Genomic DNA, 17,816 nt, shown 5'->3' with positions numbered 1-17,816 from the left:
TTTTTCTAATCAGCACAACCATCTATGTGTGTGTAATCATCATATCTATTTACTTAAAGCTTTCCATATATAAAAAGTCTAAAGTACACGAAAGTAGGGATATTCTAACTAATTTTATGATTGTTATAGGGAGATCGTAAAATAGGAAGTATAGTTTGGGTATAAAAGAATAGGGTTATGATATGTGCCAAAATTGTATAATAAATGAGAAGGGTATTTTAATCAATCTTATCCAATCTTCTACCATTTTCTTTCTCTGCAACTTCAAAACCCACTATTTTTACAACTCACCATCTTCAACCTTTTCCTCACTTTCTATCTCAATAATCACTACATCATATTGCGATTTTCGTCATCAATCTATGATTCAAACACTCAATCAACATGTTCTTTGATTTTTTTTTGAAGAAAACCTAGTTCAATTTCATACAATTTCTCATTTTTTCCCGTGTTTTTGAAGCGAATAACTTGATTCGTTTGATTTGATCGCTGATAAGCGTTTCTAGCATTCAAATTCGTCAATCGTTGAACAAATCTAAAGAAATCGGCTTTGATCTGTGTAATAAGTTTCTGAATTGTGTTTTTACAAAGGAATGAAAAAACACTTTTTTTGTGTTTTTAGTCCATTACGTTTTAGAAACAACACATTTTCTTTGAGTTTTTAATCTATTGCGTTTTAGAAAAAAGAAATTCCTTTATGTTTTTAGTAGATTGCGTTTTAGAAATAACATATTTCTTTGTGTTTTTTGTCCATTATGTTTTAGAAACAACATACTTTTGTGATTTTTTCCATTGTGTTTTAGAAACAAGATATTTTTTTTTTGTTTTTAGTCTATTACGTTTTAGAAAAAAAAATTCTTTGTGTTTTTAATCCATTGTATTTTAGAAACATCATAAATCTTTGGTTTTTTGTCCATTGTGGTTTAGAAACAACATATTTTTGTGTTTTTAGTTTATTGCTTTTTAGAAAAAAGACATTTATTTGTGATTTTAGTCATTGTGTTTTAGAAAAAAGATTTGTTTGTGTTTTTAGGCCATTGCGTTTTAGAAAAAAAAATATTTTTTTTGTGTTTTTAGTCCATTGTGTTTTTGAAAAAAAAAATTTCATTGTGTTTTTTGTTCATTGCGTTATAGAAACAAGACATTTCTTTGTGTTTTTTTATCAATTACGTTTTAGAAAATAAATCATTTTTATGTTGTTTGACCATTGCATTTTACGCATCTGAATTTTCGATTTTTTTCGAAATATACTCTTTTTAAAGATAAAAAAACTCGTTTTTTGTGCAATTTTTATAAAAAAAATAATGTAGTATGAAAGAGTTACCTTTAAAAAACGAGGGGGAATTGGAGGAGAGATAAACTATCGCCTTGAATTGACTAGAATATCTATAAACAAATTCACACGCCTCTTTTTTGTTCAATTTCACTCATTTAATAGTCCTTGATCATTAAATAGTTGGTCAAGATTAGTTCCTAACATTTTACCCAAATTAACTTGCTAGTATATTCTGACCCGATTGTTATATTAAAGAAATTATATATAAATATTAAATGTTGGCAATGACTAAATTACCCTTATTGACAGTTATTAATTTATGACATGTGTCAAACTCTAATTAGTTGTTAGAGTTTTTATGAAAAAATGGTGTTTGTATATGATCTTTTTTTTTGGACTACGACTTTCTTGTGTTTGCTACCGCACTCCCCAAATTGGAGAACCCCGCTGCCACAACTGGTCAGACTATGTTGTCTTAATCGGGCCCACGCTGACTTCAGAGTTTGGCTTGGGCGTTCCCCTGAGAAATCATACCGCCGGCTACCACTTGACAGTCGTTGTGCCATTACAAGAGCAGAACTCTCTGGCGTAACACACTGTGGAACGAAAACCCGGGTGGGCCCAGGATAGAGCCTGACATCTCTGCAATGAGGTTAGGCTCTATCTATCATTGCCTAATCCACCAAAGTAACACAAATGTGGATTGAACTTGGGTCTCCATTGGAGAACCCAAGTCTCCTTCCCACTAGGTTTCAAGTGACGGATAAAACATATTCTTTTTGAAAGGTAAATTTCATTAACAAACACGGGCACACCTCAAACCGAGGCAGCCAACCGCACAACAACGAACATTACATAATTATAAATTTACACCAATCGCGCCAAGCAGTCGGTGTTAAATACACTAATTTTGGATAAAACATCTAATTTTGATATGGTGTTAAATACACTTATTGGTACAATATCATATTTATATTTAATCATCACTAATTAAATATCATAATCTTGCCACGGTTTTGGTACTTTATCTTATGCAATTGAATATAACTTTTGTTTTCACTGCATGCAACTTCCACCATGATACACATAATTGTGACGATTGGGGAGCTGCTTACGAAATTGATATGAAGACGAAGGATGTCCATGAATTTTATCCTGTTTCGTTGCTTCAAAGGATGAGTTTACATCAAGACTATTATGTCGTCAAATATGAGTTTACACGGGGTAAGGTGACTCAGAATAAACATAAGGATATAATAATGAAGCATAAAAATGATGCAAATTTTGAGCAATTTAGTTGCATCATGTGCTGGGCAACCATAGGCCTAATAACTATAATATGTTTCACAACTTTTCATAGCAAGGTTCTCCGCAGCAATAAATCATTTAAAAACAGCTTATTATCATCAGCATCAAAGCAACAAAAACAACTTCAAAAGGGATACTTAACCAAAACATCATCAAATTAGTGAATTACAAATACACAACAATGAACCAGCTTCCAACCCTGCCTCCACTCTGATTACACGAAATCCATGCATCAGTCTATTCGGGTTTAGCTCGAGGTTCTTGAGAAGCCTTGTGTTCTTCCTCCAATCTTATCATCTACTCCATTTCAACCTCTGTTTGAGCTTCCTTTTTCTCTAATTCAGCCTGTTTGTAGTTCTCTTTATGAGCCTTTCGAAAGTGCCTCACAAAGTTATAAAGTGTCTGAGTAACTGCAAACCATTAACAATATCAACCGGCATCCTTTCGGTCATTTAATCAAACCCTTTATAGTTTATATTTTACCTTGTTCAAAAGGGCAACGGTCTTCACCAACATATCGAACTAATGCATAACCATTTCTACCCTGTAATTATTAATACAAACATAATTAAAAGGCTTAGTTTTGCTATTCAAAAAGGGGTAGCGGCGCAGCTTGTTGCCCGTTTACCAACTATCTCGATGTAAATTATTATACGTTAAAAAAAAAATTAAAGAACCGAAGAATTTTGTGACGTAAAAAAAAGCAAGATGATAAAGGTTCTTAATTCTTACCACCAAATCATACAAATTGTTTACAGATGCAACTTCTGGCTCAGCAAAGCAAACGAACTCGTTTAATGTCTAACAGTTAAACAAAAGAATCACTTGGCATGATGTAAAACTAACTTTCGACACACATTTATAGTCGGTAAATGCAATGAAAATGTTTTTTTTTTCTTTTGAACAAGTTGTGTGAGATATTTACTAACCTTAAGGAAAACTTCAGATACAGGGCCATCATTTGCAGATGCAACTAGTTCTTGTTTAGCCTTATTCAGTCCCTTAGTGATTGCTTGCATTTTTTCTGCTAAAGACTTCAGCTGTATCTGCAATTTAAGCCTTTTCGTTCATCTTTTTCTTTACTAACAATAACCACTGATTAAAATATGAGAAAATGTGTGAATGTGAACCTTAGTTGCAGACTTGAGACTAACAAGATCCACATAAAAATCTAAAAGGGCTGGTGACTTAGAGGCAAGAACCTGTAAAATGGTGATATATGTATCAGACACAAAAGATGTATGAAGAGCAATACTTACAAGTTACTTGTACCTTGCAGAGATAATGCATTAAAGTCATCTTACTGTCAGAAGACCGTGTATAAGTGAGTTTCAAAAGATTGTCTAGCTTAAAACCAACAGCCAAACCTGCAAAAATCGTAGACAACCGAATGTGAAACATTCATAAAATGTAGTATTCAATCTTGTAGTTCTTACCTCTATTAGTTCCTTGATTTAATGTGTTCTCCAAATATAATATTCTCCTCAGGATTTCCTTCAGTTTAATCGACTTTTGCACCTAATACCAGAAATCCAATATAATGAGAGACAAAAATAAATATGTAACGATTACAAGCAATGTCAAATGTTGTATCAAAGTACCTCATCACATGCATTGTTTACGGTGTTCAAACTGTTCTTAAACTCTGAAAGCTGAAAACAAGATTTATTATCAAACAAAAGACTAGCATTATTATGTGATTAGAACACTTAATCTATAGTTCTATACCATAAAAACTACCTGGGTGTTGAATTGAATTTTGAACAAAAAAACACATAACTTTGATTCCACACGTGGCACCTTCATGAGCTCCAGGAAGAACTGAGAGATAATTTATTTGAAAAAGAGCAAGGAACAAGTGAGAGGTGACATGCAAAATATCGTAACAAGATATAATAATCCATTATTTGGTCCCCAACCTGTTCACATTGGCCAAGCATCTTCTTGTCGCCTGTATAATTCTGAACAGTTGCAATGCATAACCATTAATACATAAATAAAAAGGCAAAAACTAATGGATATAAAACTATTGATCGCAACAAAACTGCAACGTCCTCATCCAGTTAAAATCTCCCATCAACAATACATAGAGGTAGCAATTTCAACCCATTTGCTAATGGGTCAAATAGGCAAATTCAAATAAACAAAACTTACTTGTTTTGTCCCATTACCTAATCCAACATACCCGTGCACACTGCAACCTCTAATAATAGAACATTCATATAAAATAAAGTTATCAATAGTACCTTGAGAAGATCCATCTCTTCTTTAGTAGGACAAAACTTGATAAGATTCTTTATTTGATCGGCATCTAAGATTGATTCATCCATAGCTAAAGCTGAAGCCTGTAGATGCCAAATAAACTTGATTTTATTTGATTAACTGGCATGCAAGTAAGAGTGCAAAAACACTGTCATTTATCCAGCATACATAATAAATCTTGGAACTATAACGAAAATTAAAAAACATCATAATTATTGTAGTCACTTTAGCACATTAATTATTTATGAGGAAGGTTAACGTACATTACGGCTTAACGTACATCACGTACGACAGGTAATTACGCACGTTCATTTTAAAATCACGCACGTTATAACTCAAAAATCCAAAATCATGCATATTGAAAACATTAATCACGCATGTTATAGAACAAATCACGCAAGTTGTTGTACCTGAAGTACGTTAAGCCCTAATGTACGATATACTTTTTCAATTATTTATATAACAAAACATGCATAAAATTGGGTTTGTGGGTCGGCCCTAACCTGCAGTTAAATATCACTTGTTTTGACCTAAAATCAATTTTACCCATTGCTCAACTGCCCATCGTCCACCATTGGTCAAAGAACTATTATAACAGCATCCTAGAGAATAGATACATGTTTAAGATGAGCACACAAGATGTTGCAGTTTTGAACCGGAAGAAATTAGAGGAATGTGCCAAACCATCCAATATATGACTTCTCTGCCAGTCATGGTACAATAGCCATACTTTTAAAAAGTTCATTATAATAACCAACATGTACAAAAACCAAAATTAGAAAATCATTTATGTTTAAAAAGGCAGTTTCTAATAAAAAAAAAATAGTGAGACTTCAAAAACTATTAATAATCTGTTGATGCTTCAAATCAATAGCTCTATGAAAAAATATTATGAAGAAAACCAAAGAGAGTAAAAAAAATAATGATAGCTTTGGGGGTTGTAGGAAAAGAAATGAATAGGGAGCCACATGTGAGCTAAACAAGATCGGCTTGCTAAAAGCTTAAATTGAACCATGCTTAAACAAGCTCAAACCTAAAAATAAGCCTATATCGTAAACAGTACAATCTCAAGCTTCACTTATAGAGCTTGAGTAGGCTTGTGAGCCTAACCGAGCTTATTATTTATATAACTTTTATCTAATATATTAAACACATGTTTATATAATAATAGTTATTATATATAACTTTATGATAAAACTAACTTAATAATATATATTATGTTATACTAAAGTTACAAATATAAATATATATTAAAAAAATTATAAACGAGTCTAGCCCAAGCCGAGCTCAAACTTAGGTGAGCCGAGGCTCAGCTTGGCTCGTTTACCGCTCATTTACACCCCTAGGGATGATTAAAGTGATAAATATAGATAATGAATAGGTTGACCCAGGCATTGATCAGCCTAATTAGGTTGATCAATATGATTGTTGGAACACGTGTTTTGACGTATTAGATTACTCTAAGTCGTAAACATATCGGATCAGATCAAATTTAGATCAAGACCCAACCCACGTGCATGTCTACTTGCTATAGATGCTTAACAAACCTTTAGCTGTTTAGGCTATTATAGACAACAACTTTGGGATATGCAACATCCACAAAGCATGGTAACAGCCTTTTTAATAATGTCATCTGAAACAAATAAATTGATACTAATTGTTTTGGCATTGCCATTTGACATATGAGTCAAGCCTAATAACTAGAACATTGTGTTCTATTCTATCCAAATCCTCTTGCACAAAAATAAGTAACATGTCTAGGTATCGTACATGTAGAAAAATATTCTATTTATTCACGTCACTAATTGAGGAAAAAAAATAATCATTAAAATTTAAAAGACCAAGAAGCCAAATATATTAAAGCGTTATGTTAATATGTCAAGTCCATACTTACCATCATGTCGGGAAGAGGCATCGTAACCCTCTTGAGCATGATTTCTGTGGCATTAACCCTCCTCAAATCGATCTAACAGAAAAAATCGCAATAGAAAAATGGGATGGTCATCCGTAACTCCAGTTCTCAAAGAGTTTACATCAAAAAAATGTATCTATATTCTAAAGGTGGTTCCTGGTCAATAAACATCCGAATCAATTATACTATTCACATTAGGATATTCTCCTACTTCAGCAACCTAGGTCTTATATATAAAAGAATATAAAGCAGTGTTATAAATAAAGATTAACTTGCATTACCAAGTGGACCCTCTCATATTTTGAGCCAGTAGACTTGCGCCGCCCTCCTTTAGAAGCATCTTTCTTTGGGAATATACCAGGAAATAATATTTCAAGTTCTGCAGCATCGAAATATAGTGCACTGCAATCCAATAATTTAGAAAGAAACCAACAAAATAGATCGGTCAAAGTTGATAATTATATTAAATTTGACCGGTCATATGTTCATTTTGGTGATTTTTCCTAGATTAAATACTTAGCATTAAGAAAAAAACATATGTCAACGATCTAAACATTGTGTATACAATGTCTACAAAAGTAAAGTAAGGTCAAAATGCTTGTAACTCATGTGGCCTTTAAAGCTGACCACATGCTTTTGATGACCGTTATTTATTGTATTAGTTTATGGCCCATAGGCCCGATATAGGCTTCTGTAGAGGTTGCTTCCTGTATATATTGAGAGTTCCCCCTCTGTTATAGTTCATTCAGATATTTTTACATTTACTTTACAAAAACAAAGGGTGCAGAAAGTGGAATACCTTTGGGGCTCTTCAGATCTTTGCAATTCTTCCCACAAGCTTCTTTGCAATTGCAAGACACCACTGGTAACCTGGCTCTAATGAAATATCATGAACAAAACCAAAGTGTGTCAATATATATATATAACTTTGCAGGGGTGTGTAGCTAGGGAAGGGATGATTTAAGTGAGAGATAATTAATAGATGGGTCGACCGGGGCATTGATCAGCCTAAATAGGTTGATCTATTTGATTGTTGGAACAAGCTTTTTGATCTACTGGCATAATTCTACGTTGTAAACATATCGGATCGGATCAAATAAAACTCAAGACCCGACCCATGCCCATGGACATATTATAGATGCTTAACGAACCTTTACCCGTTTAGGTTATTAGAGATGACTTTCAAGAGAAGCATTTTCACTACCTCAATAGATCTACATTTCATAGAAGTATCCTCAAGTACATCTTCACACTTATTTAGCGGCTTCTGAAGTTCAAATGTGAGCGCAGTCTCCAGTTTTTTTACAACATGTGCCATCGTTGGCCGTTCTTCACTATATACATGCAAACACTGAAATGCAATGCTTGAAAATGTTTTCAAAGAAGTAGAGTCCATTGGTTGCATCAGACCTTGAAAGACAATCTCATATAACTTGTTATCTCTGTAGGCTTTTTTCCATGTATTTACCCAAAGTTTTAACATGCTGTTGCTATAATTATAGCATAATCTTCCACATAAGACTTCAAATAAGACAACGCCAAAAGAGTATACGTCTGATTCTTTTGATAGGGTGAATGAATTCATATATTGTGGGTCACAGTACCCAGGAGTACCTGCGAGTTGGGTGATGAGAAATGAGTGCGGCTGATTAGCAGGTGCTGCTTTAGACAGTCCCATGTCCGAAACTTTAGCATTCCATTTGTCATCCAAGAGAATGTTGGCACTTTTTATATCACGGTGAATAACTCTTTTCATTGTGCCCTTGTCACCATGAAGGAAGCTTAGTCCTCTTGCAGCATCAAGGCATATCTTAATACGTTGCCTCCACGTAAGAAGATTAGAATTCAAATGACGATCAAGGCTTCTGTTAGATGCATACTCATACACAAGTATCTTTTCACTACCCTCGTCACAAAATCCCAATAGAGAGATGAGATTTTCATGCTTGTATTCAGAAAGCATCACAATCTCCTTCAAGAACTCAGGGTCCCCTTGCCCATGCCTACGATCTAGATGCTTAAAAGCACCCATTATTTTCCCCTTAGAGTGAGAAAATTCTCCTAGATAAACCTTTCCAAATCCACCAGCGCCAATAACTTTGTTTTCATCAAAGTTGTTAGTGGCTGATTTTATATCTTCTAGTTGAATTTTAAGATATTCAAACTCCTTCAAGAACGGCGGGTGTCCTGGAGGTGAGGGGAGCGAACTAAGTAGCTGTGTTGATGTAGCTGTTCCAGATGGCTTCATAAAAGTAGGTCATCTATTAAAAAGAATACAAGTAATTTCATAGATAAAAAAAAATAAACTTAAATTGCACTACCAAGTGAACTTTCTCAGGTTTTGAACCAGTAGATTCGCGCCTCCCTCCTTTAGAAGTAGCTTTCTTTAGTGTCTCAAGTTCTGACACATCGAAATATGGTGCCCTACAATCCAATAAATTAAATACTTGGCATCAGGAAAAAAACATATGTCAACTGTCTAAAAACTGTTAACTATTAAACGTTTGCAAAAGTATGGTACAAATGCCTGTAACTTGTACACCTTTAAAGCTCACCGCATGCTTATGATTACAGCAATTTATTTTCTCATAAGCAATATAGAGAAACATTGATTATTGAGAAGAAAACCAAATTGAGTGTGCAGAAAGTGGAATACATTTGGGGCTCTCCATGTCTTTGCAATTCTTCCCACAAGCTTCCTTGCAAGGCACTGGTAACCTTGCTCCAATTCAGTGGCTTTAGATTAGATCTCCGTGCTGCTGTAGCCGTTCCAGATGGACCCGCGAGTCCTGGACCTCTAGGGGGGATAGGACCGCTGCTTGGAGGTCCAGGTGCACGAGCACCAGGTGGAGGCGGTGGAGGTGGTGGCGGTGGCGGTGGAGGTTGTGGCGGTGGACTACCACCTTGTAGTGATGGAAGTGGAGGTGCTCCGCGAATTAGAGGTGGCGGAGGTGGAGGTTGCCCTCTGCTCATTGGAGGTGGCGGAGGTGGCGGAGGTGGTGGTGGGGGTCCATGTGTCGGAGGTGGCCCTCCACTCATTGGAGGTAGAGCGGAGGATCCAGGCGTTGGAAGTGGAGGCAGAGGTGGAGGTGAAACTAGAGCACTTCGTGAAGGGGGTGGAGGTGGAGGTGGAGACGGGGTAACATTGACATGTCCCAACTTATTTTGGTAAATCCTGTTTTCAGGTTTTTTGTTCCCATCATCTAATTCATAGTCTTCACATGCATCAACTTCTGATTCTGGTACGAGTCCTTCCTTCAAGACTATATCACCATTCTCAGCATCCACCTTAATTTTTTGCTCATCAACCGCGTTACTAAAAATCTCTTCGACCTCAAAAAACTCTTCATGTGTAGGACTTTCGGTCCCATTCTTGTCGTCAAATTCTCCTTCTGTGGTGATCATAGATGGTAGAGCATCAGCATCCAAAAAATATACCTGATACAAATATAAGGATATATTCATTCAACTTCTAGTGTTTGCAAAATAAGGGCATACTCAGTGCGAAAAAAGGCCTACCTTTGCTTTAAAGTTCTTTTGCATCTGGTCTCTTGCATCCCACATAACATCAACTTCATCACAACTCAAATCGAGTACGCCACTTCGCACAAATGCTGTGTGAAACATTACTCTAAATATAATATCCTCCCTAACATGATCCACATGTACGCATTCAAGAACCACATCTCCTTGAACACGGTGATGAATATCAATTTTCACCAATTCACATTCTTCCTACAATCACAAAGTCATAAGATTATATCAAAGGTTTTGTTTTGATTTGCATTTTGAAAAAAAAAATTATCATATTTTTCTTACTTGTAGTCACAAAAATCAGTTTTCAATGTTAGAATTAACATATTCTGCATCCATTTTTAAAGGCAAAAAATCAATTTCTAACAATTAGTTTCATAACAGTTGCACTTGATTATCAAAAGGTAACATAAAATTGCCTAATTTCAAAGACACGAAACATATATGAACTAATTACGTAAATGATCAGGATTTTTGACGCTCTCAAACAACTGTTTCTCTGTTAATTACAACTTCAAATAGCAAAAGCACATTCAAACATTATCTTTTACAGCCCGTTTTATTACAACTAACTAACTGATTTTAATTATTTACAGCAAAACAAAAACACATCCAAACACTATCCTCTTCAGCCCGTTATATCACGGCTAACTATCTGATTCTGATTATCTATAAAAGCATAAAGTCAGTTCCGAAAGACACACCAAAACACAGCCTTAGAATGGAAGATATCTGTTTATCTGAAAAAAGAAACTTACTGGTTGATAGTAGCGGGCTTGCTTTTTGGTTTTGAAGGATGTAAACAATAGCTTAGAGCCCCTATTTGTTGAAGACGGATCCTGACCATAAATTTGAATTACAGGTCTACAACCCTTTTCACCAAACAAAGGAAGGAATTTAAGCATGATATGATCCAAAGCTAATGGTGTGTCTGAGGGCAGCCAATCATAGCCTAAACTTCTCCTGGATATGTACCGAAGATACCTTAGTTGAGAAGGCTGTGGATTTAAAGGTGTTAAACGATGAAGTTTATACACCATTTCAAGAGTCTTTCGTTCAGTATCATACTGTTTTCTAAACACAAGAAGGGCTGCAAGCATAAATGCAAGTGCGGGCCAACCACCCCTTTCACAGTGCATTAGAAGCACATTTTGTTGACCCTTTAAATTAAGCCAGGTTTCACTAGATCTCAAAAAGCGATGTATCGTTTCTAATGGCAACAACGGGCACCCTTCATATTGTTGAGGGTATTCAATTACTGTCATATCGTATTGCTGCGATAATAAATCTGATAATGGGGTCCTTGTGTCACCTTCTTTAAAGTTAAAAACCATGAAAGATGAATCGTGGTAGCAGTCTTGAAGTTCAGCCACAATGCCACCCATGTAGACCTTGTACTCATCTTCTTCAAGTACTCTAGTTGATAAGCAACAATCGAAAACTGCAAACGATTTTTAACAAGATCGTTAACATTAATCTTGCTTCGTTTATTATAGAAAAAGAAAAACCACAAAATTTCAAGCATTTCCCATATCTAGGGCTGTAAACGAACCGAACGATCAGCGAACAGTTCGTGAACTGTTCGGCGGGAAGTTCGTTTATGTTCGTTCGATTAGCTTAACAAACGAACACGAACAAAAAATTTCGTTCGGTTAGCTTAGCGAACGAACATGAACACGGGTCTCATTCGTTCGACTGCGTTCGTGAACGTTCGGTAATATGTTCGGTTATGTTCGTTCGTTTACGTTAGTTCATGTTCGTTTGATTATATTAAAAATATAATAAGTAATAAACCTTTACATGTTGAAAACTTGAAACCCTATTTTTTCTAAGTTAGCTAAAATTTGGACATTCTAAGACATTTTTTGGGATAATTATGTCTAAGTTAGTTAAACTTGATTCGATGTTTGGTGGTGTATCAGACTTCTTGTGTTTTGATTTATAATTTGATGGTTGTATTTAACTACTTACATCCAATATTAAAGGATAACAATGTTTTTATTTTTTATTTTCAAGTTAAATGCTCGTTTGCGTTCGTTTGTGTTCGAGACCAGTGTTAACGAACTGTTCGTGAACAACTGAATTTTCTTAACGAACGAACACGAACATAAACTTATGTTCGGTATGGGTTCGTGAACAGTTCACGAACATGTTAATTTCCTTAACGAACGAACACGAACATGGTCTTGTTCGTGTTCGTTCGGTTCGTTTACAGCCCTACCCATATCCTATTTTGGTTGATATCAGGAGATAGCATATTCTTGAACATAACATTTTGCAGACCTAACATAAGTTAGTCCAATTCGAACCATTTGAAATAACATTCAAAATAGCAATCACAAGTTTGTTTGAAAATAAGCGAAACAGATAGATGCGTACCGTAAACCCTGTCGGAGATCTCAAGGAGTCGATCCGATGGCTTCCGCAGCGCCATCTAATGCCCAACCCGATCCAATATTTTGATACCTGTGTAATCAGTTTATTCGATCCAACTGGGCAATTTCACCTTCTAGTTAACTCCTTCCAAACTTCAATTGACGAATTCGATCCCCTTTAATAAGCTTATCTGTTGACTATACAAAAATTGGTGTGAACTTAATGGTGTAAAAATATATTTAATGGAGACATGGTTTGCGGGAATTTAAAATAGGTGAAGGAATGGAGGGAGGGACAGAGAGGAAATGGGCGAGTGTTGAAAATTATTTCTAGAACATGTAGATGGGACAAGATGCACAAAGTCAACCCTCCATGTGTGTGTGTTTTTTGTGTCAGTGTTGATTCATCCTTTTCACATGATTTTATTTAACTATGCATGTTTGACTCCAGCTATTATAGCATAAAATATTTGTGGGTTGTTACCTGTTCTCTTTGGTTCATTTAGTTACAATAACATGTGTAGTGGTGAAAGAAAATAATACCCTTATTATGGGGCATTATTCGATATGTGTCATCTCAGTCAGTATGGGACATTATTTTAAAAGTGGCGTAGTAGGGCATTATTTCAATAACGTCCATGCAATCATTTCACAATTTTTTTTAACTTTAAATACTTCCTTAAATTAAAAAAAAAAAAATACAATACTAGAAGATGGACTGTGTGTATTGTTTTTACATTCTTAAAAAAATCTTCAAAAGTTAAATAGAAAATATTACATATCTAAACAACAAGGACCAAAATTCAAATATTCAAAAGTTAATTTTAAAACCATATCTAAACCACATGGACCAAAGTTGTAAAAAAGTAAACTTTTTAAAACCTTTTCTTTTCTGCAGTCATCTTCTTCGATTTATTTGCAGGTTTTCCGGCAAGATGTTAAACTCCGGCCAGCCACAAAACACAAAACTGAAACAATACACATGGCCAGCCACAAAACTGAAACAATACACATGGTCGCAAACGATTGGTCAATTTCTCGTCCCTTCAGCGTTTTATTTAAAATGCCAAACACATTTCTTTTTCAAAAAACACGCCGAATAACGCCCGGTGTAATGGGTCTCTGGCGTTTTCGGGCGTTTTTTTTTCATTTTTTTTTTTACAAAATACCGCCCCACTACGGGTGGTCTAATAAGGGGTTGGGGTATCTAAAGGTAGTTTCTTGCTCTAACCAACCAAATCTCTTAAAGCATTTATTAGGGGAGTGGGGGTGGTCACTAGTGATAGAATTCCATCACTCACAATATCCAATCATGTTCCGCCATGTCAGCAACCATTTTTTCCATCACTCACAACCTTTTTTAGTAACATTGGTCATCACTCACCACCACACCCAACAATTTCCCCCCAACCAACAACTACCCTCACAACCAACAACTATCACACCGTGAAAAAAAATCACGGAATCGGCCCAGCGTTGAACTATCACGTGTGGAAAAGGGAGTGGCGGTGGAAGTTTTGTTTTTCCACGCATTGTTTTTTCCCCATCACGGTGGAATAACACAGTGCCCCCAGTGCCCTTAGCCATAAAACACAAGAGGTGCTTTACCTTTGCCAGAAACTATTTGTTTAGTTTTAATAAAGTTAAATGTTAGGTAAAAACCAAGCTTCATTAAAATAAAAATACATAATTCAAACTAAAAAAATACCGAAATAAAAAAATTACAACCCTTTTAAAAATAAAAAAAAAAACTACAAATCCGATAAATGGCTCGTCAGCCAACCATGTTTTTCCGCTATTCCTCGTTTGCGGGCTATAAAGATTTTTTGCACTTCGTTGGCGAGATTGTCGTGTGACATAATATACGTCTGAAAATCTCTGTCTATCGCCGCTTGGGCGACACTTTCACGTTGTTCGTCAATCAAGCCTGTAGTTGCAAGGAGATTTTGTTGTCTTGCATCGGCCAATCCTTGAATCCTCGCTTCCTTCTTTTGGGCGTAAGCTTCTATTTTATCGCCTACTATTCCAATGTGGCTTGTAGTTTGCCTTGAAGAACCCGGAGTCTTGATTTGTGCCCTCCTATTGGGTTGTGTTAGGCTAACTTCGTCGTTCAAGTCCGGCACCAACTTATCGGATGCACCGAAGTTGGCTGAATCCGAGGATTTTTTCTTGCTTGACTTCCACCGGAATGTTCGTTCAACAAACTGATTTGACACCATTTTGTGGCTTCTTTAACGACCTTCTACGCCCTATGGTGCTTAAAAGCTTGTTTGTTTTTATAAATATAAGAAGTTTATGCTGCATACAAACAACACAAAGTTGAAACTAAAGTAACCGTTTAGTTCTTGCTATTTATTATATAATTATCTCTTTTATTTATATGTGGGTTACAGGATTAAATTTAACCGAAATAATTGAAAATTATTAGAAGGAACATAAGCTAGATATATTAGTTAGTATAATGTATTTATTTATATAGTTTAGTTTTATTATAAGTAGTGGCGGTTATGCATCCAACCGTCAAGTATATATATGTATGTATGTATCAGAGATATGATTCACCAATTCGAATAATAAGAACATCATTCTTTTATGCCCCAAACCCTAATCTGAATTCTAATCTCATTAAAGTGGTATCAGAGCCACAACGATCCGCATTTACTAACATCATAATCGCTGCAATTCTCATCAAAATTTTTCTCTCGTCCAAATGACAACATCAAATGGTGGAATTCAAACTCAGATCCCAAAACTGTTGGGACAGAATTACTATCATTGGCACATACAAATGAAGGTTTTATTAGAATCACAAGATCTGTGGACTAGTGTAGAAGAAGGATACAATCAACTGGCGGCCGGGGCTTCAGAAAATGATCAAAATGCTTACAGAGAGAAAGTGAAGAAGGACAAGAAGGCACTTCATATAATATTTCAGGCAGTGAATGAAACTGTGTTTGAACGAATCGCAACAAGCAAAACATCCAAAGAAGCATGGGACATCCTTCACAAGGCATACAGAGGAGAACATTGAGTCAAAATGGTAAAATTACAAACCCTAAGATGTGAGTTTGATGCATTACGAATGAAGGACAGTGAAACTGTAGAAGAATATATCAATAGAACGAAAGTTATAGTGAATCAATTACGATTAAATGAAGAAAACATTATAGAACAACGAATAGTTGAAAAGATTCTTCGTAGTTTAACAAGGAAATATGAATCGGTTGTAGTATCCATAGAAGAGTCAAAAGACATAACAGTCATGCTGACAGAAGAGTTACTTGGGATTTTACAATCTCATGAATTAAGGTTGAAACAATATGATGATGTACCCATCGAACAAGCATTTCAAATACAAAGCCAAAACCAGAATCGATCAAGATTTTTCAGATCTGATTTCAACGGAAAAGGAAGAGGCAGGGGAAGAGGAAGGTTTAGCGGACAAATCCGCAGTTATAATTGTCAAAAACTTGGGCACACGGCACGTTTTTGTCAAAAAGGAGACGAGAATGATAAGAGCAACAATGCTCTATTACATGAAGATGAGACGGAAGAAGGGAACGGTGAAACCCTATTTATGATCTTTAACGTAGAAGAGATAACAAAAGAGGATTGCTGGTATTTAGATAGTGGATGTAGCAATCATATAACCGGGAACAAGTGTTTGTTCATTACACTGAATGAATCAGAAAAGAAGGAAGTAAGAACCAGAGACAACAAGAGGCTCAATGTATTAGGAAGTGGAGATGTAGCCATCAAAGTGAGAGGAATAGAGAAAAGAGTACCGAATGTTTTCTATGTTGAAGGCCTAAAACATAACTTATTAAGTGTGGGACAACTAGTGCAAAAAGGATATGAAGTGAACTTTCATAATCATGAGTGTGTTATCAAAGATACAACGGGAAAGCACATGAGAACAGTTAGGATGACAGGAAACAAAATGTTTCCATTAAACTTAAACTATGATGTTACTCCAAGAGTTTGCAATGTAATGACTCAAGACATCTCGGTATTGTGGCATCGACGATATGGTCACATAAACTTCGAGACCTTGCACAGCATGGGAGAAAAAGAAGTTGTAAAAGGTTTACCAAAGACGGCTTCCAAATCATCACAGAGTATATGTGAAGGATGCTTGTTTGGAAAACATGCTCGAAAGGCATTTCCTAAACAAGCAACATGGCATGCTGCCAAGACACTGCAAGTGGTACATTCTGATATATGTGGACCAATGAGAACAACGTCTATAGGTGGATGTAGATACTTCATCACCTTTATAGACGATTTCTCAAGGAAAACATGGGTGTATTTCTTGAAATTGAAATCAGAGGCTTTGACAAAGTTTAAGATCTTCAAAAGATTAGTAGAAAATCAAGCAGATGTTAAGATAAAGGCCATACGTACGGATAGAGGAGGAGAATATTGTGGTCATGAGTTTTAAAAGTTCCTTAAAGACAATGGAATTCATCACCAACTTACTACAAGCTACACACCCCAGCAAAACGGAGTAGCAGAACGGAAAAATATAACTCTAATGGAACTTAGTCGAAGCATGATGAAAATGAAAAACCTTTCACATATCTACTGGGCAGAAGCGGTATCATGTGCAACTTATCTTCTTATTCGAGCAACTACTAAAGGGGTGCAAAACATGACTCCTCAAGAAGCATGGAGTGGAAGGAAACCAAATTTTGCTCATTTGAGAATCTTCGGATGTGTGGCATATTCCCATATTCCTAAGCAACATCGAGGAAAGTTGGATGATAAAACGGAGAAAGTGATCATGATAGGTTATAGTGAAACCAGTAAAGCTTATAAATTACATAATCCAAAAACCAATAAGACCATCATCAGTAGAGACGTTATCTTTGATGAAAGCCAGGACTGGGAAGGAACTGGAAGACATGTAAATGATGCAAACATTCAACTGAATTTTCCCGATACAAATGTTACAAATCAGGAGAAGGAAGTAGCTGTTGATGTGCACAAAATGCAACATATAAATTACATCAATTGTGGCATAAAACTAACCCATTTTAGTACTAATGTTGGAAAAAGTGTGTTTTTGTCTTCCTTTTTGTATTTTCAGGATTAAATGAGCTCAAATGAACAAAAGAAGCAAAAAGGCAGCTAAATCTAACATAAATAC

At 35.6% G+C, this 17,816-nt stretch overlaps 1 protein-coding gene across 1 annotated transcript; it reads right to left on the bottom strand.

Moving 5' to 3' along the window:
* Positions 1-2,627: 2,627 nt before the first annotated feature.
* Positions 2,628-13,049, bottom strand: LOC110916948 (formin-like protein 20). The gene is made up of 20 exons (XM_035986071.1): positions 12,672-13,049; positions 11,051-11,733; positions 10,278-10,493; positions 9,415-10,196; positions 9,080-9,182; positions 7,963-9,000; positions 7,558-7,634; positions 7,040-7,160; positions 6,741-6,812; positions 4,831-4,929; positions 4,504-4,545; positions 4,325-4,405; positions 4,186-4,236; positions 4,021-4,102; positions 3,857-3,951; positions 3,715-3,786; positions 3,514-3,630; positions 3,317-3,385; positions 3,068-3,128; positions 2,628-2,994 (listed from the first exon to the last, which is right to left on the bottom strand). Exons 1-20 carry the CDS (start codon positions 12,724-12,726, stop codon positions 2,882-2,884), a joined length of 4,029 nt encoding a protein of 1,342 aa, XP_035841964.1. The 5' UTR covers positions 12,727-13,049; the 3' UTR covers positions 2,628-2,881.
* Between the last annotated feature and the right edge of the window lie 4,767 nt (positions 13,050-17,816).

Source organism: Helianthus annuus, chromosome 16 (genome assembly GCF_002127325.2).
Source record: "Helianthus annuus cultivar XRQ/B chromosome 16, HanXRQr2.0-SUNRISE, whole genome shotgun sequence".
NCBI classification, from domain to species: domain Eukaryota; kingdom Viridiplantae; phylum Streptophyta; class Magnoliopsida; order Asterales; family Asteraceae; genus Helianthus; species Helianthus annuus.
This window is presented reverse-complemented; position numbering and strand designations above follow the sequence as displayed.